At 38.5% G+C, this 26,141-nt stretch overlaps 1 protein-coding gene across 1 annotated transcript; it reads left to right on the top strand.

Moving 5' to 3' along the window:
• Positions 1–2,272: 2,272 nt before the first annotated feature.
• Positions 2,273–18,644, top strand: LOC140232835 (arrestin domain-containing protein 3-like). The gene is made up of 7 exons (XM_072312950.1): positions 2,273–2,461; positions 4,303–4,437; positions 4,688–4,920; positions 13,448–13,630; positions 14,753–14,947; positions 16,318–16,822; positions 17,429–18,644. Exons 1-7 carry the CDS (start codon positions 2,341–2,343, stop codon positions 17,767–17,769), a joined length of 1,713 nt encoding a protein of 570 aa, XP_072169051.1. The 5' UTR covers positions 2,273–2,340; the 3' UTR covers positions 17,770–18,644.
• Positions 18,645–26,141: the final 7,497 nt, after the last annotated feature.

Below are 26,141 nucleotides of genomic sequence, written 5' to 3'. Positions count from 1 at the left end.
TGCGTCCGATGCCCCCCCCCTTAATTTCCAAAGCGAAAGATATAGCTACAAACGGGAGTTTTTGGACTGTAAAATGTCAAAATTCTCAAGCTCGCTAGCTTTGCTCTCTCGCACTGAATCGTTATGCCATTCTCCTAATGTTGCTGCCAGTAATTGCCAGCAGTTGCGCCCGATGCGCCTCCCCATTAATTTCCAAAGTGAAAGATAAAGCTACAAACCCCAGTTTTGGGACTGTAAAATGTCAAAATTTTCAAGCTTGCTCGCTTCGCTCGCTCGCATTGAATCGTTATGCCATTCTCCTAATGTTGCTGCCAATAATTGCCAGCAGTTGCGCCCGATGCGCCCCCATTTATTTCAAAGCGAAATATGTAGCTACAATTAAAACTCCAGTTTTGGAACTGTAGAATATCAAAATTTTCAAGCTCGCTCGCTTCGCTCGCTCGCATTTCATTGTTACCAATATGCCATTCACCTTATGTTGCTGACAGTATATAATTTGTCGATCGTTTCACACCGTCATTCCATAATCCATGTAAGGAAAACTTACAATGTTCCTCAATGACTGCGTTGTTGAATGTATCACATTCCGTAATGTATTGTAGTCCCATTATTGCTCACGCACACACGCACAATCATACAGACCGTCAAAATTACTTTATGGTTCCCCCCATGTTTCGACCCACCGTACGCCTCTTTATATATATATATATACAGGGTGGCCCAAAAAGAACGGAACGCCTAAGATCTTTAATTTCAGCAATATCGTTGCAAATATGTCATCATGTTGCATACTATTAGAAAGGCCACTCTTTTTCCAATAGAATGACACAAAGCTCTTTAATTTCAGGTAATGCGTTACGATTTTAGGCCTATTTTTGTCATCCCTTGCAATTTTCAAAATGTGATCATTTTGCACTCTCAGAGATACAGAAACCAGTGAGAATTCGGCTTACCGTATAGAACCAGTAGCGTTCGCAATGTGCGGAATGTGGGGCAGACAGTGTTATTGTCGTCAGGTCGTCTCATTCACAATGGTAACGGACAATGACAGCCACATTCCACACATCGTGAACGTTACTGCTTCTATGGCAAGCCGAATTCTCGCTGATTTCGGTGTCTCTGAGAGTGCAAAATGATCACATTTTGAAAATTGCAAGGGTTGACAAAAATGGTCCTAAAACCATGATGCATTAACCAAAATTAAAGAACTTGGTGTCATTCTTTTGGAAAAAGAATGACCTTTCCAATAGTATACAAAATAATGACACATTAGGAACAATATTGCTAAAATTAAAAATCTTAGGTGTTCCGTTCTTTTTGGGCCACCCTGTATATATATATATATATATATATATATATATATATATATATATATATATATATATATATAAAATAGATGTGTGTGCGTGTGTGTGTGTGTGTGTGTATGTGTATATTGTGTAACATATGCATGGTCTAATCTTGAGCCCCCTCCAATGTTTGCCCCCCCCCCCCCCCAATCCAAAACTGCTTCCGGCGCGCCTGATTATCCATGTCATTGATCTCCATGTAAGTGTTTCTTCTTCTTTTTCTTCAATAGGCTGAAGATTCTTGCAGACTGCAAGTGCTATTTACATTATAATACAGTAAAGTGTTTTCGTAAAGGTGTAAGATATTTTGGATATTTCTGGATGACAGGCCCTGCCCTACACCATCGTTCTGGAAAAGCGAAAGAAGAATAGGCCTACAGGTCAGGCCGGCCGGGGGCGTGTTTTTTTTTTAGACGGCACAGATTGGGGACCCTAACCCCAAACCCTAACCCCAACCCTAAACCTAACCCTATTAAACCCTAAACCTAACCCTAACCCTAACCCTAAACCCTAACCCTAACCCAACGTGATTCCCATAGGTTTAATACGCGCCATGCCCCAATCTGTGCCGTCTTTAAAAAAAAAAAAAAAAAAACGCGGCCGGGGGGGGGGGGGGTGGGGAGGGCGGGGGATCATTGTACTCATCGCGTGCGGTGGTCTTGTCTCGTGACAGCACGCACGAGCAAATCGGAAAACGACAGCATTGCCCTGCCTGTTGCAGACCGCTCTGGATGTACGAGTGCACACCATAGTACCACCGGGCGGCCGCACCCAACCGGCCATCCCTCTTGATCCTGCACCCTGCACACACATCTTTCAGCCGCCGTAGCCGCCTGCACTTGCCGCTTTTGATTGGTTTGATGTCATGGCTCTTTATAGGATTTGTTGATTGAGTGAGATATGAGAGAAGATTAGTCACTGGATGGTGCGAACAGTGCACACACAGACGTGTTCCCGTCGTTGATAAAATATCTTTCCAGTCCAGTCCACCATGGGCAAACTACAAATTTTTGAGGTGTTATTTGCAGGGAACAACTCAGTTTTTAGACCTGGAGACCCCGTACATGGGGAGGTGAGGATTGTAGTCTCGGAGGAAAAGGGTGACATACGAGGTGAGTTTATACATTATACTACAGATTAACGTTAGTAAGGGACTCGTACAGTTGTAAAGTGGCAGTAGTCATGGTAGTAAACGTTAGAACTAGAAGCCTGCCCAGTGTTAATTTTTGTTGATAGGGGCAAACGAGATAACACTCAAGCTCTTGATGGAATGATGATACTGCTATCTTGGTACAACAGGATGCGAGATACGGTATTTACGCGGAAATGGTAGTCGGGTGATTGATGGTGATGGTGGTGCTCTTCCCACCTCCTAACCCCGGGGTGCTTCTATACTGTGGCGTTCGGGCTGGTTACCCACCCTCCTCCTGATCTGACAACCCTAATACGTTTCAATATAGGACACATACGAGCAAGAGGGGTTTTTGGATGTGGGAGCCTGCCTGCCTCCCTGGTCATATGAGAGCTGAAGAGCTGTGCAACATGAGGGCGTGGAATGAAAGTGAAACTTCTCACATGCAACAATAGGTACTTAATACAGGTGTACCTCTTTAGTGATTGTCTGAAGATAGAACAATGTACACTTTGCATACTGTACATGTTGTGCACACACCAGTAACTGGTTTCTGCGGGACAAAAAGGCAAATGAAAGTGATGTTCTGTCAAAGATTAGCAAAGAGTCAAGTTAGTTTGAATATTTGATTGTAGATTGTGAGTATTTGTAATGCTCAGTTGTTGATTGTATGGTACAGTCAAACCTGTCTATAGCATCCACCCAAGGGAAACAACAAAAGTGGCTGCCAAGCCATAGGCATAGACGGGCTTTTCACAACATAGAGCTGTGTTTGTCAACCAAGTCTGTGTGCGATTGTGACTGAATGAACTAGTATTCAGTAGAATTCACACAATGAAAGAAAAAGCCAACATATTCATGGCTCAGCTAAATTTTTGTGGCCGCTAGACTATATGCAGTTAAACATTCACCATGGATGGGATACAAAATGAAGAGTGGTCGCTGGCAGTGTTATATAATGGGTCTATAATAAAGCAATTTTTGTGCGGGGGATTTTTCAGTACTGGGTAACTATATTGTCGTACTGTTGGCAGGCATGGCAGTCTGAGAGGAGGTGTTCCCCCTATGGCAATTTGTTTTTAGTTTCTTCTTTTGTTTTTGCTCTTTTTAACCCCCATAAATGAATTGGAAGTGTCTGAGACTGAGTTTGAGACAGAGTGCTAGGAATATACTGTGTGGGTCTGGACACATGGTATTTGTCTATAGATGCACATCACATTTTCACTTGGCAGCCCAAGGCAAAGGGGGAGGGAGGAGTTTATCAAAAAAAAAAAAAACTACCCCCCCCCCCCCAATTCACCACTGTAAGAATGCTATCAAATCATCAAAATACTTAATCAGAGTGAGAAAGAGAATTCGAGAAGATGAAAGCTGTCTTGCTCTGTTCATAATCGTACATTGTAGCCTGGTTAGGCCAGGACCCTATTAATGGCATACCGGAACTGGTGCAAGAAAGGCAATCACAAGGCATGCCATGGAAGGGGAAAGGGGAAGAAAAGATAATGTAAATGTAGGGTATTTGGCTAATATGAAACACATTTTATTTGTATGTGCCACCACCTAAGCTTAGTTGTTATCAAAGTTGTTAACAATTTCTTTGTTTACTCATACTACTCCTTCTGCATAAATCTGTTCATCATGACCCTGGTAAAAATATGTGCTATTTAAATTTTTTGATCGATAGTGAACAGATTACTTTGCGAACTAGCCGTATAAAATTTCTAATTTGAATAGTTTTTACCACTTTTAGTGCAAGTCCTACAAGTGTTATAGGTTGACCTTTGACCTTGATTATTTCTTTGTTTTGTCTGTCATCTCTAGGAATTCAGATCAAATTTGTTGGAAAGTCGTACACGCACTGGACTGAAGAAGAAGGGTCTGGTGACGACCGCAGAACTGTGACATACCGATGGAAGATTCCATTCTTCAAGCAGGAAGTTACACTTCGTGGAGCAGGTAACAATTTAAATGGAAAATCTTCTTGACAGCAGGCTTTGAATATTTATTGCTAGTTACCCCCTGCTTGTTCACTGTAGAATACTGGAAATATCTATGGTCTGGTGCGATGCATATTATACTCATTAGAAACTATCATTCTCATGATTTTCCCAAGTTACTGAAATCAGAAAGAAATGCAGCCTGAATGTGAGAGTCTAAGACAGCAGAACTGAATGTTGATGAAATTCTTACTCCTTGTATTATACAGGTAAGGACAACAGCCAGGCCAATCGCATCACCCTCCCTCCCGGAGAGCACCGCTTCCCTTTTCAATTCCAGGTTCCAGTTCAGTCCTTGCCGCCCCCATTCGAGGGGAGATATGGGTACGTGAGGTACTATGTGAAAGCAGTGATTGACCGGCCATGGAAGTTTGACCATCACACCAAGAGGTTTTTCAGCATCATGACGGTCAAAGATCTGAACTTTGTCCCAAATATCCTGGTAAGTAAAACATATTATACCATTTTTATCTGAAAGCATGACTGCTTTGTCATCATAAAATAATGATGATTTTGTTTATAACCTATCTATTATGGTGAATGCAATTCCATGTTATTCATTCCGAGGTAAATTAGTGATATGCCTGTGCTGTCAAACCAGAAACATTTGCAGCATGAAACTTTCGCAAAATGGGTAAGTGCTGGCATTCAGTGCATTGTGTAGACAAAACCTCTTGCATACATTGTACTTTGAATCCTGGCTCCTTACAAAATTCGAGATAGTTATATGCACCCGAAACTTTCTTATTTCACAGTATTTTGTAGGATGAATAAGAGCAAATTGCATCACTGTATACGCAGCAGTGATTGAGAATGAAAAATCTATAGAAATGGTCTTGGATATATAGAGTGCCAAAGTGTGATGTAACAGCTGTTCATTGCAATGGAAACTGGTTCTAAACAACCTCACCTTGCCCCAATTAGCCAGTTTGCAGTTCCATGTTGCACATGAGCAGAAAAAAAGGTCATTCATATCAACAGGCATGTACTGACAGGCATGCTGGTTTTTTAAATTCACTTGGATAAGCATCTGTGATGTTACTCATTTAATGCTCATAATTAAAATGCTGCTTGCTAGCACATCCACCTCACAGCAAAAGTGGTTTTTGGCAGTATCAATAGAAAGAGATACATTCAATGCAAAATAATGACATGGATGCTTTCCCAAGTGTTAATTGACGGCTCATTCTGGTCATCTGGTCTATGCAAGTTCATTCTTTGTTTGAACAGGACTGATGAATCCCATAAATTTTTTATGCATTATGTCGCTGTGAAAACAAGTGAAGTGCCCCTAGTCATTTGAGAAAACAGAAAGGTCGTTCGTACCAATGTGCCCGTGAGCTAACTCCGAACTGGCTTTATACTGGTATCTGTGAATACTATTTGTTACTAACCATGCTTAGCCCTGGTTCCATTCCAAGCTGTAACAAAATATAAGTATGTAAAATATATGCTTGCAAAGCTGTAAGAACCTTGTACAAAATCATTGTATTCTCATAAAAATTTCATGTTATTGTATCTTACACTGTGAAATTTCATGTTATCATGTTATCATATTCATATGTATGTTGTTAATAAACTCAACTCAACTCAAAATACTCTGACATCATTATTTTGATACTCTACAAGGGAATGATACAAGAAGGAATTGTATGGAATTAATGCATCATTAAATGGCAGATACTTCCCTTTCTGTTAAATATTGTGCCCAGGAGTGCAAATAAAACTGATAATGGCATGCTGTACTGTTTGCAGGAGATGAAACTCATTTGAGTGCCATGGCAATAAATTTTGTTGACTCACAACTCAGTATAATATGTGCATCCGTGCTACAGTGTAAATTTGGACAGCCTCATCTTCAATAGTTAGTGTATAGTTTCCTTTTATAAGAAACATTTTAAAGTGTGATACATGTAGATTTTCTTTTCTGTGTGTAATCAGCTGTGGTACAGGTCTGGCCAAAGTGCCACTTTCATACACGCATGCTTCTGAACTACATGTACATGTTGCATTTAGTGCCATGTGTCAATTTTTCAGATGTAAGTCAGCTCCCCATTTGCATAAAGTCAGTGATAACTTGACCAATAAGGCAGTTCAGAGTTAGCTCATGGGCACATTGGTCAAATAACCTCTCATTTTTCTCAGGCGATAACACACAGAGGCACTTTACTCATTTTCAGAGTGACGTAATGCATAAGTTTTATGGAACAATTTATGGTATTCATCAATATCCTGTTCAAACAAAGAACAGGATTGATTATCAATCATTACATCACGGATGCTTATCCTAGTGAATTAAAAACCAACATGCCTATTGGTTTGTCAGCTGATTAAACCCGGAAGTGGTCCACTTTTTCTAATTCTGAAACTACCCCCTCCCCCAATAAATATTATAGTTACAGGCCTGACGTCACAGGTAGAATCTTGGTTTGGAAGGGGTTTTTGTTATGCCTCCGCCACGAAGTGGTGCCGGAGGCATTATGTTTTCGGGTTGTCCGTCCGTCCGTCCGTCTGTACGTACGTCCGTCCGCACGTACGTCCGTCCGCATTCGTTTACGCGATAACTTGAGTAATATTGACTGGAATTTTACCAAACTTGGTCCAAGTATAAAGTATGATGGGACAATTACTTGATTAGATTTTGGGTGAAATCGGCCAAAGGTCAAAGGTCAAAGTTCAAGGTCAAATCATGAAATTGTATTTGTTTGCGCGATAACTCAAGACTGGATGAAGCAGCTTTCACCAGACTTGGTCCAAGGATGATATATGATGGGGCAATTAGTTGAGTAGATTTAAGTGACATTGGCAAGAGGTCAAAGGTCAAAAGGTCAAGGTCAAATGCTAAAAATGTTGCTATTTTCCCCATATCTAATGCAATGCCCGAAGGTATTTTCTTGAATCTTAGTGTAGACATGTACTACTGTGTAAAGATTCTCCAGAGAGAGTTTCATGTCATGAGGTCAAAGGTCAAAAGGTCAAAGGTTAGGTGAAAATGTTACAATTTCACTTTTCTCACAAATGGTTCAATGTATTTTCATGGAACTTGGTACATACGCATGTACTGACTGGCAGGGATTATCTAGGGAACTTAGGGGTCATGGGTCAATAGTCAAGGGGTCAAAGGTCAAGGTCAACTCCTCAAAATTTTACTATTTCCCCCATATACTAGTATATTATGCAATGCTTGCATTATTAGTTTTAAAACTTAATATATACATGTATTACCTAATGGAGATTCTCTGGGAAATTTCCAGCCAGAAGGTCAAAGGTTAAGGGTCAAAGGCCAGGTTTAAATGCAAAAAAAACAAACCTATTTTGTACTGTACTTACACTCTTTCTTCATACCTTGAGAATTACTCAATGCATAAACTTATAAAAGGGACGGTCAGAAGTCAAGTAAAAATCCTCAATTCCCCAAATATGTGTACCTGCACTCTTAGACAATTATAGCAAACCCAGTTCAAGGAAAGTGAACATTCAAGATATTTCTGACAAACCTGTCATTTCAGTATTTTGCCATTTATGTGAAATTGTCATCACACATTGTGAAGACATTGTACTATACACCTATTGGGAGAATCATGCATTATGGTGGAGGCATCAGTCGCCATAGCGACATTTCTAGTTGTTGTTGTTGTTGTTGTTGTCAGCATATCCAAGCAATCTTAAGAAAAGTATTAGAAATATTATTAGAAAATATATAGCATGTGTTTAGATATTCATTTGGCCACACAAGTGATGTTTAGGGTATCATGAATCAACACAAGTCAACATGCATAATTTGCAGTCCATAGTTCCTTTTGATACAATGTTTCCAATTTAGTTTGCATGGATTGGTTCTTGCTACTATGTATGTTATCAAGCAAGACTTGGGCAAACTTTATTGTCAGGAGCAACCTTTGTCACAGACATGATGAATTTGTGATGGGTCTTTTTTATGTCAGTCTTTTCATGCCACCATTAGCTTTCCACTCGTTTGTTGCCCAAAGAACAATTGCTGCATGACCATCATTTGTCATGATCATTATATCCTTGACATAAATTTCATCATTGTTAATGTGCTGTATTATAGAGCCAATCAATGAAAGTATCCATAGAATACACTGTTAATATCTAACAGAATAATCAATCATTATGGGATGTTATGTTTTGAAAATATATTTCCAAAAATGGATATGATGCTGTACAATGGACAAGCTTCATGTAAACTCTATGCAGGAGACCTTTCCACAAGCCCTATAGTTATAAATAGGTAGTGTTCAAGTCACTTCATATCATGGTGGATTTTTTTTTTTCTTAATCATCTTTTTCTTTCTTTCTTTTCTGTATTAACTCTAACATTGTACAAATGTAGGATTTGAGTTTTATCCATGTATTATACCATATTTTATGTGTATTTCAGTTTTGTTTTATATTGGCATAGTGTATATCAAATACATTGTGTCGTTAATTCACGGACTGGCCGAAAAAAAGCCAGAGGCTGCCCCCAACTGTGACCAAATGAAATGAATGGAAATGAATGAAGTCAGTGGTACTTTGTGACAGTAAACCAGTATACAGTGGCAGATCCAGAGGGGGGCGCACCAGGTTTTGGTTAAAACAAAAGAAATAAAAAGAAAAAAATGGGAGGGGTGCGTGCGCCTCTCTTTAATTTTGCAAAGGCGCCTCCCCTTTATGGAATTCCTGGAACCGCCCCTGGTATACTCAGGCAGCAGGTTACTTCTGGGTATTCACTTTAAAATACAGTACTGTTACAATCCTGTTACAACTACAGTGTATGTACTTCATGGACCTTGTCTGTAGACTGATGAAGGTCAAAATGAGTGGGAGTTATTTGTTGTTTATTTTTTAGTTACTGTACATTAAAGTACATACTGCAGGCTCTTACAGCAGGTACTCCACTTTCAAGAGAATTGCTGGTATAGCTCTGTGTGTGTGTGTGTGTGTGTGTGTGTGTGTGTGGAAGGGGGGGGGGGTGAAGGTTGCACATAACTGCATGATAATTGCAATTAATGCGTAAGTCATAACCTTGTGTAACCTTGAAATTTTCTGATGATGATACTCAGTGCATTGGTGTACTAAATGTATACACTGTAATAATTGTACACAATTGTAGTTCAAGCAACACAATTTTTAGCGTGCGCAACATGAGCATCACTTGCAAGCATGCACATAGAGCATACCTCAAAGAAATCCCTCTTTTCTCTCTTTTTTACATTTCATCATCCTCTCATGAAAAAAGAAAGAAAGTAGCATGTTACACAGTATGCATTGACAAAATCAAAAAATTGGATCATTGTCATTCATCAATTGCATGTCAAATCATTATTAAAAAGGGGTGAATAGGAAACACGGTGCATAAAGAATACCCAAAGCCATATAGAAAATGGCTATTGACATCTCGAGATCATTTCTGTGTGTGTGTGTGTGTAAAGTAACTCAGGGGACGGCAGAACATATTTCGGGGGGGGGGGGGGTGTTCAAGTGAGCCTGAAAGATATAAAGTTTGTTAACCTTGACATGTACAGATATACTGCAGTGTATTGTACCAAGGCCTTGGCCATGCACGCATGATGTGGAAATCATTGTGGCTCTGACAGTCCACATGTTTCCCAAAGATGAAGGAAAAAGGAAGGAAGTTAGTCACTAAAAAGTCGCTCTGATAGCAGCTGTTGATGAAGTGGCAGTTTTCATGGTAATGACAAGAATCCTGCTTCCTGGTTGGATGTTTCTGCAAGAAGTTGTTACTCTTGCGAGACTTACCACCCTGTTCATCTTTAATGAAATGAGACCCAGATGTCTATTTCTTTAATGTATGGCATGCAACCACCAATATTTGAAACTACAGTTCGACCTCGATTATCCGGCCATGTTGGGACCAGCGCTCATCCGGATAAGCAAATTGGCCGGATATGGGGGACACAATGTAATTTATAGCTGCCGTCCAAGCTGCTGTCCTAGTGCACTGGCAGCTAGGCAAGCAGTCTTCCAACAATAAGTGCCATTGGAGGCATTATGTTGTCAGGTTGTCTGTCCATCCGCCTGTCTGCCAGTCAGTAATAGATTTTCTGAACAACATTTAACTTAAGAACCTTGTAGACTATCGAAATGAAACATGGCATGTTTATCATGTATGAGCAGGCAAATAAGATGTATATGTTATGAAATCATGGATGAAGTATGCACCAAATTGCACCATTTGAGATGTAAATTAATGTTATTTTTAGTGGCGGATCCAAAGGGGGGGGGGGCACATCGGGTGCGCGCCTCCTCTTTACATTTGGTTGAAACAAAAGAAATAAAAAGAAAGAAAAAAGGGGAGCATTTAATTTTGCAAGGGCACCTCCCCTTTACGGAATTCCTGGATCCACCCCTGATTGTCAAAGTTCCCTGCAATGGAAGGAGGTACCCCCAACTCCCTCTAGTCACTTCATCCTTCGGGCTTAGTGCTCTTCTCCATGCAGTGTCTCACTCCAAACTCTCATTCAAGGTTGGCAGCCCTGTAATGTGTCCAAATTAATGTTGCTGTTTTTGTTTTTTGTTTTATTTAAAGACCTAGCAAGCTACTAGCATTATATCTCTCTATATGTTCAATGTATTTCAATATTTAGTTTGTATGCATTATTTGTTGGTATGTTTGGCAGGTCTCTGGCAAGCTGTGAGTTGTAATGACCTTGTATGCATATGATTTGAATACATTCAAATAGTATTCAATAGATTTTATGGAGAGAACATGGCTGAGTGTGATATACTCGGTTTGCGGTTCACCATGTGTAGTCCTTAATTAGAAGGACTGTTGGAATGACAGGAGAAAAGAAAGAGAGAAAGTCGGATAAGAGGTAAATATTGAGTGATTGTATTCTTTCTGGAGTGTGTGTAGTCCTGAAAAGGACTGTGAACTCAATTCTTACCTCTTATCCGACTTTCTCTCTTTCTTTTCTCCTGTCATTCCAACAGTCCTTCTAAGGACTACACATGGTGAACCGCAAACCGAGTACCTTGGTATATGTACTACACCATGCAAATGCCTTCCTTCAAAAATCATCTGATGGCTGAGTGTGTTGTACTAACATTATGATGCAGTATTTGTACCCTTTGGTACCAATTCACCTGTGTGTAGAATTATTAATTTTCATTTTTATTTTTTTTATTTTTTTTTAGCACTGTACCCTGGGTTACCAAAAAATGTATAAATGTGATTTTCAGTGCATGCAAGAAGATTTTGTTGTGTTAGTGATCACAAAACAACATGAAGGAATGCTCATATATCAGACAAATCCCATTATGTATGGTATTGTTGTGGATTACTACAAAATTCAACATCAGTAACACAGTGTATCACTCCATGTTACATTCATTGCATTCAGTGTTGTATCATCACAGAGCATCAACCTGCCAAAAGATTACACAAGTAATGTCCTGTGAATTTCATTCAATGAAATTCGGTATGATATGTTTATGAGTGGTGTATATTTCATGTAGCAAAGGCAGAATCCTTTCCTGTCACTACACTTTTACAAAGAGCAGCAGACAAAGGAAGAGAGAGAGAGAGAGAGAGAGAGAGAGGATACCACTGTATACACGTATATCACTTTTTAAAGGTAGGGAATCCCATTTGCATGCCTTAAATGAAGAGTTGTATTAACACAGTGGTATGTTGAAGAGAGTATCATTTTAGAAACTCCCATGAGGTAACATTTAGTACATTTTTATTGACCGTTAGATTTTGAATTGAATTCTTTTCGGGGCTCACCGTAAATTCCAGTACATTACTAGGCTACCTTTGCAGGCCCATGCACTGCGTGTTTGTCCATCATGTATATTTTGTGAATAAAGTTCATCAAAACTTACAAACATTTCTTGTTATGCATTCTTGCCACACACTCTATATGTTATTACATCAGCTCTTATACTGTTGGATTTGTGTTTATAGATAGAAAATACAGAAGACTGCATCAAAAAGGCTGGCTGACACACACAAAAGTGTGGCTGACACACAGAACTACTGAGTAGTTGAGTTTTGTGCATTATTCAAATTGTAGATAACTGTTGACTTCCAAATTTCTAAGCAGTGGCCTAAACAAGTCCCTTGAGGTTCATATTTAATGTTTTGCTGCATTTTGGGAGTTCTGTAAAAGGTATCCCCTACCTATAAGTCTCATGGAATGGAGTGAATTGGTGTTGTAGCATGCCTTGTATAATTTCTGCAGGCCTCCCCCACCCCCCTTGAACCTGTGGGTTATAAACAGAGTACATGCTACCAATGTGCATATATCAGTCTACATTCTACCTGTGATTCAGAAGCCCCACTCAATTTTACAACCTTACATAGTGTGTATATCATGGAACTGCACTCAGCACAGTTGTCAGCAGCACTGCATTACTATTTCATGCCCTCTCTGTGCAAAATAATCATAGATGACAGTGGAATAATTTTCATCAGCCTAAGTCTCATTTCGATGTAAATTCTGCAGGCAGTACTCACGTTTCCCACAAGTTAAACTATTATAAACACAGACAGTGCAGTCTAATTAGAGTGACAGTGTTTTGGTGTCAGCAGTGAACAAAGAAATTAATCATATTGGGCCCTGTTTTATGAAGAGTTAAAATTGATTATAAAGTTGATTTCTGTCATAAGTCTATGACAGCCTGTGTGTTAAGGAAATTTGAAATTAATTATATCTTTTGATAAAACAGGGCCTGGGAGCATCATGAAAGCTGATCAGACAAGTGGTGTATGGAGGTGTCATTAGGGTGCATTATGTGCCAATACAAAAACCTAAGCTTCTCTATAATCTGTCCAATTTCACAAAAGTTTGCAATAATCTTTTGAATTGACTTTATTTCATTTCAATCAGCAGCATTTTAACTGAAATAATTTCATTTCAATTGCTTTGCCTCACTGATTTTATCAACAAATTAGCTTTTAGCTTTTCAATTCTTCTTGTCTACTCTTGTATTCCTCACAGCACAGCCCTGTTCAAACTGCCTCAAAGACAGTTTGCTGTCTCTGCTGTGAATCTGGACCAATCTCAATGTCAGCCAGGATCGACAAGTGTGGGTATGCACCTGGGGAGTACATCTTTTACACCGTCAACCTCAATAATGAGAGCTCAAGGGACATCTGCAGCATCAAGATTCGACTCTGTCAGGTATCGTCTTTGGAACCATGATACCTACCTAGCGTTCACATGTACAGAGAGTGCTTAAATTGAAACATGATTGTAATGAGGCATCACTAGGATTGTATTTCAAATTAAGCATTCTTGCAAAGTGAATGCACAAACTGGAATTGCGGAGGATGATTTGAATTTTAATTCCAATCGTGTTTCAAATGACAATCCGGAGGTGTTTTCCACATTTCACCAGAATTATGTGTAAGCAGCGAAGCAACTGTGTGAACTTAAACGTAATTGAACTCCAATCGTGTTTTGTGGGGGCAGATTACAAAGACCTTCCAGCTATTTCCACAGGAAGACCGCACTCCTCAATGCTTGCACTGCAATCAAAGTGCATACTACTTATGGCTCAAGAGCATATAAATGGTAACTTGGAAAGAAGCCAAACCTCCCCTCTGTAATTCAAAACCACAGAGCCTGTGAAGCCTTCCTCGGCCTCTATGAAGGAACAGTGATTTGAATCATAATTGCAATCGTGTTTGTAATACAGCATTCAAATTAAACACTCTCTATACATATGAAAGCAAGGCTAGTTGTCACAATTCCTTAACTGTTTTCCTCAGTCATTCACACACTCAAAAATTCATTCCAAGTACCCTTGCTCAGCCATACAGTGAATCCAAAGATACGCCATCTGTTCGACTGGCCACCACCTAAGGGGCAACTTATGAATTTGTCAAAGCTCATCTGTGTGAGCATTTGTGTTGTTGTTGTTGTTGTAAAGTGCACAGAATATATTTTAAGACCACTGAAATAAAAACAAAACAAACACATTAGTAGGCAACCCAAAGAGACTCGGTAGGTGAAGTGTAAAACTTTGCAAAGACAAACAGATAATGTTACTGGGAAGTAGTGATTTTAAGATATAGGATCCTCTGACGGGATCAGTGAAGAAAGTCTACATTTTAATTAGCAAGTAATATTTCAACATATGTAGATTATTTTGTAGAGAATGATAAAACGATAAGCACATTGGTACGCCACCATCTCCAACACTGGAGCAGGGCTTTGATGGTAGTTTAATGAAGTACCCTTCTCAGCTGACTATTGTCCTTTTTCAACATGACTCGTGTATTTTGCCATCATGATGTGCAGAAAACAACATTCTATGCGAAGCACGGTTCTCGCACCCATCACAAGAAATCCTCCGTCACCGTTGCTGAGATGAAGCATGATGGTTGTGGAGCCATGGACACGATCAACTTGGAAGGACGTCACATGGTCATCCCTCCCATTCCCCCAGTCTCCTTTGAAAACTGCCCAAATATCCAGATGGAGTACAAAGTCAAGGTGAGTTGTTACATCAGGAAGGATTGTTAACCCGTTGAGGATGAGTCCTGAGTATACCTGGGCAGGTGTCTATGGAAAATGCCTGTTGTAGCAAAATCAGTCCATTCTCAATGGGTTAAAGCTAAAACATGGTTCTTAGAAGGGCTCAAAATCCATATTCTACCATGTGGAATTTGCTTGCAATACATCAAAAGGGCATACTAAGAAACTTGTCCAGCTGATGCAATTTGCCAGGATGAGTTGCTTTGGAGTAATTTGAGAACAAAAGTGTAAAATTATCTATATGGTAGTACATGACTTTTATTCCTGAAGCGCCCTCCCCATTCAGTAGTGGGTTGGTAGAATGTGACAAGGAAGTGATGATGGAATTGTGGCCTTTAGCAGTAGCATTGAGTTGCATGCAAAGAACAAGCTGCTGCATTCACACTCATCATGAATACTGTTAGATGGCAGTAATCATTGTAAGTGGCTATAAAACATTACATAGCAACCATGATTGGGTGTGCTCTGAGATTTCAATACTTTAGGCATATCTTTTGGCGTAATAATTTGAATTTCCATCATTGTGAACTGAAGCTGTGTTATCACAGCATTATTTCACATATTTTTTAAGTATATTTCTCCATTTTAGAGCAAAGTTCAACAATTTTTGCAAGTGTATAAGAACTATATTTTGCCTCTATGGAACAACTTTCCATTGCAGCCCAACACACTTGATGATAAGGATAATATTTGTTTTATTTGCAAATCTTCTTGCCATTGGGCATGTGTTCTGTACGTAATCAATATTTAGCACCTTTATTTGCTGTCTTATTATGATATCTTGGCCTTATTCAAAGTCAAATATGACTCGTAATCAGTGGATTTAGAATGCTTGAATGTTCACTTATGTTGGATTTTTTTTCTTTGGATTCCAAACAAACGACATTTGCACAAGGTCCATGGCAATTTTTATGTAGATGTGCATATCATTTGTTTGAAAAATATGTGTAGATGAGGACTTCTGAACCAAGCTCGTAATGTGAATGATCGCTAAGAAGTTGGCCGAGTTAGATAGAAAAATCCACTGTAGTATAGAAACGTTCTTCACATCTGTCACATTTCCAATAAACCTTTTTTTTTTTTTCTAATATGGTGTGAGTATACAGCTAGGGAGATAAGCAATGAATGAAGTCGGAAGATACCATTTTTTCATGTATCAAATTCTGTGCACAGTAAAATCAATAATTTTTTTCTCCAGAATCCTACAATTTTTTGTGATTAATGTTTCACAAATGGAAAGTCATGTCTTTATCATCCACTTATCCAATTCAGTATTGTTCCCATAGTGATGTGTATTACTCTTCTTCCATATCTTTCCTATTTTCAAGATTGAAGCTGATGTGTCTGGCACTCCAGTTGACTTGGACTTTGATTATCCAGTCACAATTGGCACGGTTCCAGCTTTCCAGCAAACCTTACGTGACCCATCTCAAGCTCCCATGCAGCCTGGGGTTCCTGGGGGTTATCCCCCACCCCAAGGGCCTCCCATGGGTGCTGCTGGCTATCCACCCCCAGGCCAGCCCCAACCAGGGTATCCACCCCCAGGCCAGCCCCAACCAGGGTACCCTCCACCAGGTCAGCCCCAACCTGGGTACCCTCCACCAGGTCAGCCCCAACCAGGGTACCCTCCACCAGGTCAGCCCCAACCTGGGTACCCTCCACCAGGTCAGCCCCAACCAGGGTACCCTCCACCAGGTCAGCCCCAACCAGGGTACCCACCAGCTGGACAACCTCAAGAAGCAGGGTACCCTCCACCTGGGCAACCACAACCAGGGTACCCACCAGCAGGAGAGCCTCAGCCTGGCTACCCTCAGCCTGATCCTGCTGCAGCAGGTGGATATTCCTATGTTAACTGCTTATAGACGTTTGTGTGCACGATGAGGATAGTGATGATTTTGATGATTAAGGTGGAGAGGATGATAGTGATAATGATAAACTTTAGTGACATTATTTGCAATACTGTAAAAGTGGTTTCTTTCGCGGTGGTTTTATTTTCGCACTTTGAGGTTGAACCGCGAAATAAACATCACGCGAAAATGTTTTGAACTCGCCGCTTGTACAACGCAATCATTACCGACCACGAATTTAAACACACGCGAAAAAGTCCACACTAATGGAAACCGCGAAAGTTTCTGTACGTGAAAGAAACCACTTTTACAGTAGTAGAGTTAGTAGTAGTAGTAGAAGTGGTAGTAGTAGTAGTAGTAGTAGTCGTCATCGTCAAAGTAGTAGTAGGGTTAACAGTGTTATCATTTCATTCAACAAGAATGGGACCATACATAATCGAAAGAAAATTTTAACCAAAGTACATAATCTTTTATTCTTGATTTCTGACTTAAATAAACATGTTGAGAAACAAAGCAAAAAGTATTTTCTCTGGTGTTTGGACATTATAAGAAGTTACAGGAGTAATTTTCTCTGCATCCTTTGACCCCACAGGCCCTCTTCCTCCACCACCGACTTATGAACTGGCAGTGGGAGGTGCCCAGGAGATTGCTGGTAAGAAAGGTGCCTTTGGCACCACAATGTATGCACCGCAGTACCCTTACTATGACCCAAACACTTTGTATGCAGCAATGGGAATGCCAAGTGCTGGGCCCCCAGTCCAGGATGGACCACCGGGAGAAACAGCACCACTGGTCACCCAACCACAGAGCTCGGTTCAGCCACCCTACAACCCCTATCAGGCCAGTGAGGGTCAACCGGGAGAAGAGGAGAAGAAGGAAGAGAATGGAGAGGCTGGAGAGGCTGAAGACAAGGCAGCACTTACATCCATCTGAGACTCGCGTTTCCTCAAAACATGCTGAATAATTCTTTTCACTCTTTCTTTGTATGCATTGTGTTTTTACGATTAAAATATGACTTGTGCCTGTTTGTATATTTTTAGTCAGATTTACGGTTTCACTAAGAAAACCTCTCAGTTCTTCAGTACTGTATACCTTGATTTATGTTATGTCATCAGGACTTTTTGTGTATACTTAAACTATCCAAAGACTTAAATGGCAAATTACCATTGCAACAACCAAAAATCTTCATACTTGAACTGATGTAGTTTGAACTATGGTTATTTTAGTTATTGGCAGTAACTAGTTCAGTGTCTTAAAGCTGTCCAAAGATGTTTCTTTATAAGCCTCAAAATGTGAGAGATGAAATGGAAACTCAAGGACAACAGACATGATCAGAATATTTCTTTTGCATTTGATGACTACTTTGTGTTTCAGTGTCTAGATTTTGAAATCTTGCCACTATGCTTTTTACATTTTGTATTTTGTTGGTACCATTTTTGAAGTGATTTATGTTGTGACAGGATAAGCTGTCATTTCCTTGGACACCTCATTATTAATAAATTCTCCTGGAAGATAAAGATACAGATAATATACAATATGTAGGATTGGTTGCATAGGAAATTCTTCGTCTGACAGTTACGCTCCCTGTTGTTTGTTAATGATGGCAATACAGCATCAGGTCCAAAGCTACCAGACAGATAAGGGGGGATCTATCCACTGACAGTTACACTTCTTGCCTCATAGTGACAAAGTGAAATTCAGGATTCTACCTCCAACTGTGAAAGTTGATGGTAGTTGCTATTCGTAGTTTGCGTGCCCTGTATGAGAATAACATATGATCCAGTCTTCTAACCAGAAGTGACATACTGGCTTCTAATGGTACAAGAGCTTCATTTATTTATTTATTTATTTTATTTATTTATTGTTTTTTGAGTGGGGATCTTAGTGTGGGCTTCTTTTCACTGAAATATCCCCCCTCCTACTTTCATTCGCATTATTAATCTTTGCATGAATATGAACACTTTGTAACATTTATTTTTTGGTTTTTGAATGTATCCTTGTACATGTATACACTAAAATGGTTGCAATGTTGTTGAGTGTAATGGCTCCTTCAGTGTAAGTACAACTTTCCTATAGAGCCATTCCATTATCATTTCACCAGCGAGCGTATAAGAGCTGGGGAAAAATTATACTCCAGATCTCTTTTAAAGCCCAGAGTCTTGTCTGCTAAACCCAGTGCTCCTATTCAATCCATGGCATTATCATACTAACATTGTTATTAGTACAACCTTTGCCTTGTTGGGAATTCGTAATAATCCTAATTTTGAGGATTTCCAAAAAATATATTTTGTATCTGATTAGTTTTTACTCTATTTAAACATACTTTCCAGTAAATCTGAAGCGTTTCCTCACATTGATGATTGAAATATGAATTATTGCCTAATATGTCAATGTTTCATATTCATTACTTTTTGTGTTTTGAATGAATTTTGGTGAGGTATACATATTACAATGTGATAAGATTAGATGCGTGTTTGATGAGAACTGGATTCACTGAAATCTTGCCTACATTTCCTAGTAAATAGTGTATAGCATATATCGTCAGTTGAGAATGATAAGGGCGTTAAGTTGTCTCGAACACTATGGCCCGAATTCACGAAGGTGGTACAAATGAAACCATGGTTTAAACCATGGACAAAATCTATGGAGCGCCAAGTGTCGCATGGAATATTTCGTTACGAAATCAGTCATTTCGTCAATGAAATGATTATTTTGTAACGAAATGACAACGTTTGGTAACTAAATGAACACTTCGTCCACGAAATGATAATTTCGTTAACGAAACGGTCATTTTGTCGACGAAATGACCAATTTCGTAACGAAATATACCGTGAGACACTTGGCACTCCACAGTTTTTGTCCATGGTTTAAACCATGGTTTCATTTGTACCACCTTCGTGAATTCGGGCCTATGGGTTTAGTGGCAACTTAACACCCTTCTCATTCTCAACAGACGATATACAGTATAAACTTGTAGATTCCCATAGAGGCAATTTGAAAAAAGCACTGAAATGTCAGAGTTGCAGTTATGAACTGTGGTAGTATGTTACACGTATTCATGTATCTCATACTTGCATAAAAATATGGCATTTAAAATCCCTTCTCAGATTTTCAAACATTAGCCTGCCAGTAGTGTTTTGTATACATCTCAATGCTCCTTGCCCAGTTATCAAAATGTGCTTGCCCTATATTGAATGTGTCAGACAAATTATATTGCTTTCCATTGTATCATGTCTTGTGTGTTGACTGACAAAAGAATGACAATTGTCGCATGTTTATACTGAGCTGTGAAATTGCAAAAGATATGTAGCATTAACAAGTAGAATATTGACATGAAGTGTAGGTAAAGCTTGCCATAAAGGGGAATGTTATTTCTCCATTTGGGAGCAGCGTGAAGGCGTGATCTGTGTGAATATTGTTACAATGTATAAAGATTATCCTATTGTAGACACCAGAGGCTGTGCTGATGTTGTTTTGAGGCAGTCATTACTTCAGTCATAATAATTGTATTCACAGTACTGAGCAGCATTTTTTTTTCTTCTAAAGTCAAACTCATAAGACAGGGAATTTATATATTGAAGTTTGCACTTTGTGCAGATGTTCTTCCAATTTTACTTCAAGTTGTTTAATGATAAACCAGTAAAGGCATTAATGCCTCACCCAGGTGCCCACGGGAGATATTTTCTATTTTTGTTACTCTTTCTTGCAGCTGCTCTATTACTCTACCTACATGTCTTTAAGTAACTGACAGCTGTGAAAAACAACTATGACAAGATTTTTAAGTTAGATAAGTATTTTGTAATATAGACATTATGAATCCATACCAATTTGTTGGAACAAATATGCTCTTTTGAAATTTTGTAAGTATAAATGAATCAAAAATACATAACATTTGTCAGTCATGGTTGTACCTGTAGTTGGTAGGAAATATCTGTTACATGTATACAGGAAACTTGCGATGGGTCCATGACTGAAAAAAGGTGCGTTGACTCAAATGGTCGTTGACTCTTGCAAGAGTCAAAGTTCTTTTGAATCAAACAATTTTCTTTCTTTCTTTCTTTCTATTTTTGCCTTGCTCATGGCATAATTACCAGGTACATGTCTCTATGTATAGGGATATATTGACTGGTGTAACAGCATGTTTTTATGATGGTGTAAACTGAATATGGATGTTGTCATCTTGGCACACAAACACACACCAAAACAAAAACTCATGTGGTTGTCAATGGGGACCGACTGGTCTTAATGGGTCAAAATAGACAAATACACGTGCAGAAAACAAGGAGAGTAGTTGGAGTTTCAAGTAGAGCTCTGTGTAGTGTGATGCTCATTTGTGTTGGTAGACTCGGCCACTTCTAATTGTGTGATTAACATCTTTTCTGTGTGTATTTCAAATGAAAGGGACAGGATATTTCCTCATTGTATATTATATTGAACTCCATACTTCTAACTTGGCTTACACAAAATTATGAGAAAAAGATCAGGACCTCTTTTTTCTTCTTCTTCAGATAGGCGATTTTTGGCTCAAGTGACCTGACTCATGGAAATTACCTGCATATAGATGGACTGTGATCCGTCACACCTGGCTTTGATCATACATTCATATCCGAGATGGTTCAAATTGGAACTTTTTTCTACCAAATCTCAATAATAACTTTCATCAATCTTTCCATGTCACATATAATCTTTGTGACTACTGATATATGCTCCACCAACACACGTTGTTGATGTCCCTTTATGAAGGTTTGGTCAGATACTCTTCCCAGAAGCTGCAAGAATGTTCTCTACCAGCAGACATAGCTACAGGGTACACACATTCCTGTGAATAATACCAAACAAAATTATGTGTACATTTCTTTTTGTCATTACTAGCAAATCAGTCTTAGCTGTTACTGAAATCTGTGATACTCATATATTCTCAATTTGTTAAAGGAAAAATTGTGTGCACTGTTTTTATGTCTGCGAGTCATATGTATAGTTGGGATAGAGGATGATAGATGGTTTTCGGTGGTAGAGGACAGCAGGTACTTGTTCAGGTAATATGTTGCTTGAAGGTTTGCATGGTGAAGTAAATGAGGGAGAAAGGTTTGTGGTAGCACCATGTGTACATAGTCCTTGTAGGGATCGTGGCTTGACAGACGGTTCGGGTAATATTTCTAAGGTGCATTAAGTCAGGAATGTCAAGAATAAAAAATGATTCCATTTTGATATGATATTGTGTGTCTCTGCAATCCAGTCTCACTGTAAGAGTGAATCTCACCTACAGAGAGAAATTACAGACTGTACACACAGTTAGATATGTTAAATCAAGACACATTTGGAATTGTCAGTTGTGAACACAAGTGTAGTGATATATGGTTGTCTGAGGATGAAGATGACATTTTATTCCTTTGTAGACTGACTTATGAAATCGGCAACAATTTGTCATCAGCCATTAAAAGGTTGTGGACTAATGTATCTCTGGCCAAATCCTGTTGCCATGGAAATGGGTGTGTCTGCTATCAACACTTAGCCATCACAGAGTACAAAGAGTGCTTGCGCATTTTCATGTGGCCATGTGCACTAAAAATTTTTCCTTTTGTCTTCATAAAATTCAGCAGAGAATTTTAAAGCAAGGAAGCAAGGGGATATATCCAACAATGCATCATACCTACTGATAAACTACATATGTGACTGTGCACCTCAAAACGACCATAAAGTCGCATACACTGATTTTGCGTGAGGACTGAAAAATAAGTGAAATGGGTAAACCTAGCCGAACGTGACTTTTTCATATTTTCTGAAAGAGCGGGTCTTCTTTTACATTATGCTAAAATTTGGAATCATAAAACGGGCAGGAAAGTGTGTTTTTTAGCAGTTTATCTCGAACATTTTTGGTAGAATAGTGTGATTAGGTGTGTCTTTAGAATCCCTTTTTCATTTCTGAAAAACCTTGTCCACACTCTTCACTTTCAACTCTAATAACTTTTGAAAGGATAGTGCTACTGCTTTGAAAGTTGGCATTCATTATGGACCGAATGTGTTAATGAGACATGCCTAATTTCAGTTTAATGTGATAATCCCTTCATTGTTGTTACTCTGGTGGTTTACTTCCTGTTTTTTGTCCCATTCATCGCACAGCCAGCACGGTTTGGTAAAGACTAAGCGCTTGAATAGACACTGTACTTCAGAGCCTCTTTTCTCAGTTCACACTTTTCCTGAGTTTGTGCTTTCTTTCCAATATTTAGATAGGTTAGGAGAGTCCATTTGATTTGAGTTATACATCATTTTAAAGCTTAAAGTCTGCTCTTTCAGAATATGGTCTTAACTAAAAATTCATGTCTGGCGACTTTTTGTTTGTTTTGAGGTGCAGGGTCACATATATTATTCTGGCAAAATCATGCCTTTATAAGTAAATCAGGTATCACTGGATTCCTCATTGTTGACCCTTTAAGTACAGTAATATGTTATATCATTGAATTGAATTCCTGAAATCTGCGACTTGGTTTAAAGGTGTGTAGACCCGGTAGTTGTGGGGACACTGTTGGATGATAGTGCTGATCACTGTTAGCATTGATACAAAGATTGCTGAAGTTGAGTTATCATCAAGAAGAAAGCGCATAGGTTTTGCTAGGTAACGTCGCCTTCGCTGTCTTCTCTGTGCATCACGCAGTCTGGAGTGATGCCAGGGTGCATGCTTATCTGCCTCTTAGTATGACGTCACAGAAGAAGTTTGCTAAAGCTGTCATCATCAGCCGAATCATGAGCCGAACTGTGATTGGGCCACTGACTACAGTGGATCGGACTTCTTGGGACTTGTGGAAATGGGTCACAGGCATTCGACTAAACCACCGGGTCTATGTGCCTTTAATGCAGCAATGGGAACCTCCTTTCATTCAACATCATCTGTGCAAAGTAGTATGCATATTTCTTACTATGGAGATTTGTGTGATGATGTTACCCTACAGATTAACTCAGAGTGCTGCAGTGACTTTGTGTGGCACTATTGAAGAGTCTAAGAGGGGAGAGAGAGAGTGTGTGTAATAACATGAGGCTGTACCTCTATGTACACTCGTATGTTAGATATGTAGTTTCCAAGCACACATTCTTGTACAGTATACTATCCTTATAGTGGCAAGGTTACCTTGTGTGAATGAATTTAAGCGATTTTACAATTTGTCAAGGTCAGTCCGTAGTAGAGAATTCATCAAGAGGTTGATTCAGTACAAACTTTAAAAAGAAGTTATTTCTGCTAGTAGTTTAATAGAACCATGCATTTGCCATTAGATGCATTTGGATGAATATGATACAGCCTGAAAATATTACATGTACTATTAAAGTGTGGTATGTATGCATCATGCCAGTTTGTGTACTCTTGTGTTCTTTCTTCAATCTCCTTGGTCAAAGAACAGTTTTTGATTCTTACAGGCACACACATGAGCAAAACCAAACTTGTTTACCAGTATGCCAACACAAACTACACACACAAACACACACACACACACACACACACACACACAGAGTAACACATACTAACATGCTGTGTACTCGCATTCACCCTCTTGGGCCACTCTTTTTCTCCTCTCTCAAAGCTGTTTATGTGATATATTTTTCAGTGTTTTTATTTTTGCAAATTTTAGCAAAAAGTCTAATTGATATTCATGAAATTAACATCTCATGAAAATATTCCTTACATTTTTTGCTGTACACACATCATCTGCAAACATACCCACACATATTGCTTGAGATTTCATGAAAAAAAGCATAGTAATCATTTTGGAATAAATTTTATTTTCATATTGATAGAAATATCCCATTGCCCCCCCCCCCCCAAAAAAAAAAGGTAAAAAAATCAAGACACCCATGGAATACAAGAATTTTACAATCAATTATAAATACATAAGCTACAATTTCATGAACATTCTGGTGAAAACATACATAATTATAAACTGTATGAAATAAACTGACCACAATAATATGAAAGTTTCATAAATTATACTATATCGATGAATCGATTTAAGAAAGCACAAGGGAAACTGTCTTCTGCATGGAAAATTGTGAAACAAATATTGGGGAAAAGTAATCACACAAATATTTCTTTATATTAATGATCATTATTTGAATTCCTCACAAAATGCAGCCAATATGCTTTCAATATTTTTTTTTCAAGAAATTGGAAGTAACCAGGCTATGATAATTGATAGTCACTGAACAATTTTTAATCATTGTAACAATCCTTGTAATCATTCAATATTTTTGCAAACCTGCAGATCAGAAAGAAATTATAAATACAGTATAACATCACACACTTGAGAGCAGTTGAGATTTGGCACCACCTTCAATTTTGTAGATCAAATGATTACAAATAGATAAAACACACTTAAACGTAAATGTGTCGTCATCAAAACCTTAACCCGCTGAAGACTAGTCCGGAATATACTCATACATGTGTCTTATGGGAAACCTGTGTCACAGCAAAATGAGTTCGTCTTCAGTGGGTTAATCAAGTCTCGGTGAGATAGGACTTTGAAAACTAGGAGGTTGTTCCCATCTTGGGCCAATGAAAAATGTTTTGCCACATGGAAGTGATCAAAGATAATCCTGAGTATCCTAATATCTATAATACTGCCAGCATGACCTATGATCATATATATTAATTTGAGTATGTGAATACACAAAGCTGGTGGGTTTTGGTTATGAGGCAAGTGATTCTTAAATGCCATTTGTATGCAAGCCGGATATTACAAGTACAGCAAATTATATTTGTATCATTAATCAATGCCAGTAATGTCATTAGATTATTGCACATTAGTAATTTCTTCTCTTGGGTTGCAGCATGTATTGTTATTAATATGATTTATTATTATCATCATTATTATTATTATTATTATTATTATTATTATTATTATTATTATTATTATCATTATCATTATTATTATTATTATTATTATTATTATTATTATTATCATTATTATTATTATTATCATTATTATTATTATTATTATCATTATCATTATTATTATTATCATTATTATTATCATTATTATTATCATTATCATTATTATTATTATTATCATTATTATTATTATTATAAAAAATAAATTTGGTGGCCCACCACCTATTTTTAGTGGCCCTGGGCCACCACTTGAGCCCTCTATGGTATATACATTATCATTATGTTTATGCTTCAAAATGTTTTAAAATTATGTTTCAATACTGTAATGTCAGACAGCTGCATAAATTCTTTGTGATCAAACTTAGTAAGGCACCTTTATATCCTCGGTGTGTCAGGCCATTAAAAGCAGTCATGATGTAACTCCGGGAGC

The sequence above is a fragment of the Diadema setosum genome, chromosome 9 (genome assembly GCF_964275005.1).
Source record: "Diadema setosum chromosome 9, eeDiaSeto1, whole genome shotgun sequence".
NCBI lineage: Eukaryota > Metazoa > Echinodermata > Echinoidea > Diadematoida > Diadematidae > Diadema > Diadema setosum.
The sequence above is the reverse complement of the archived record's forward strand: the minus strand, read 5'-3'. Positions and strand labels throughout refer to the sequence as shown.

What these genes read in the sequence shown, in the direction of transcription:
- LOC140232835 (XM_072312950.1), top strand. Translation starts at nt 2,341, where the DNA reads ATGGGCAAACTACAAATTTTTGAGGTGTTATTTGCAGGGAACAACTCA. An exon ending in AGATGGAGTACAAAGTCAAG is followed by an intron (nt 14,948 to 16,317) that starts GTGAGTTGTTAC and finishes CCTATTTTCAAG; the next exon opens with ATTGAAGCTGATGTGTCTGG. An exon ending in GCCTGATCCTGCTGCAGCAG is followed by an intron (nt 16,823 to 17,428) that starts GTGGATATTCCT and finishes TTGACCCCACAG; the next exon opens with GCCCTCTTCCTCCACCACCG.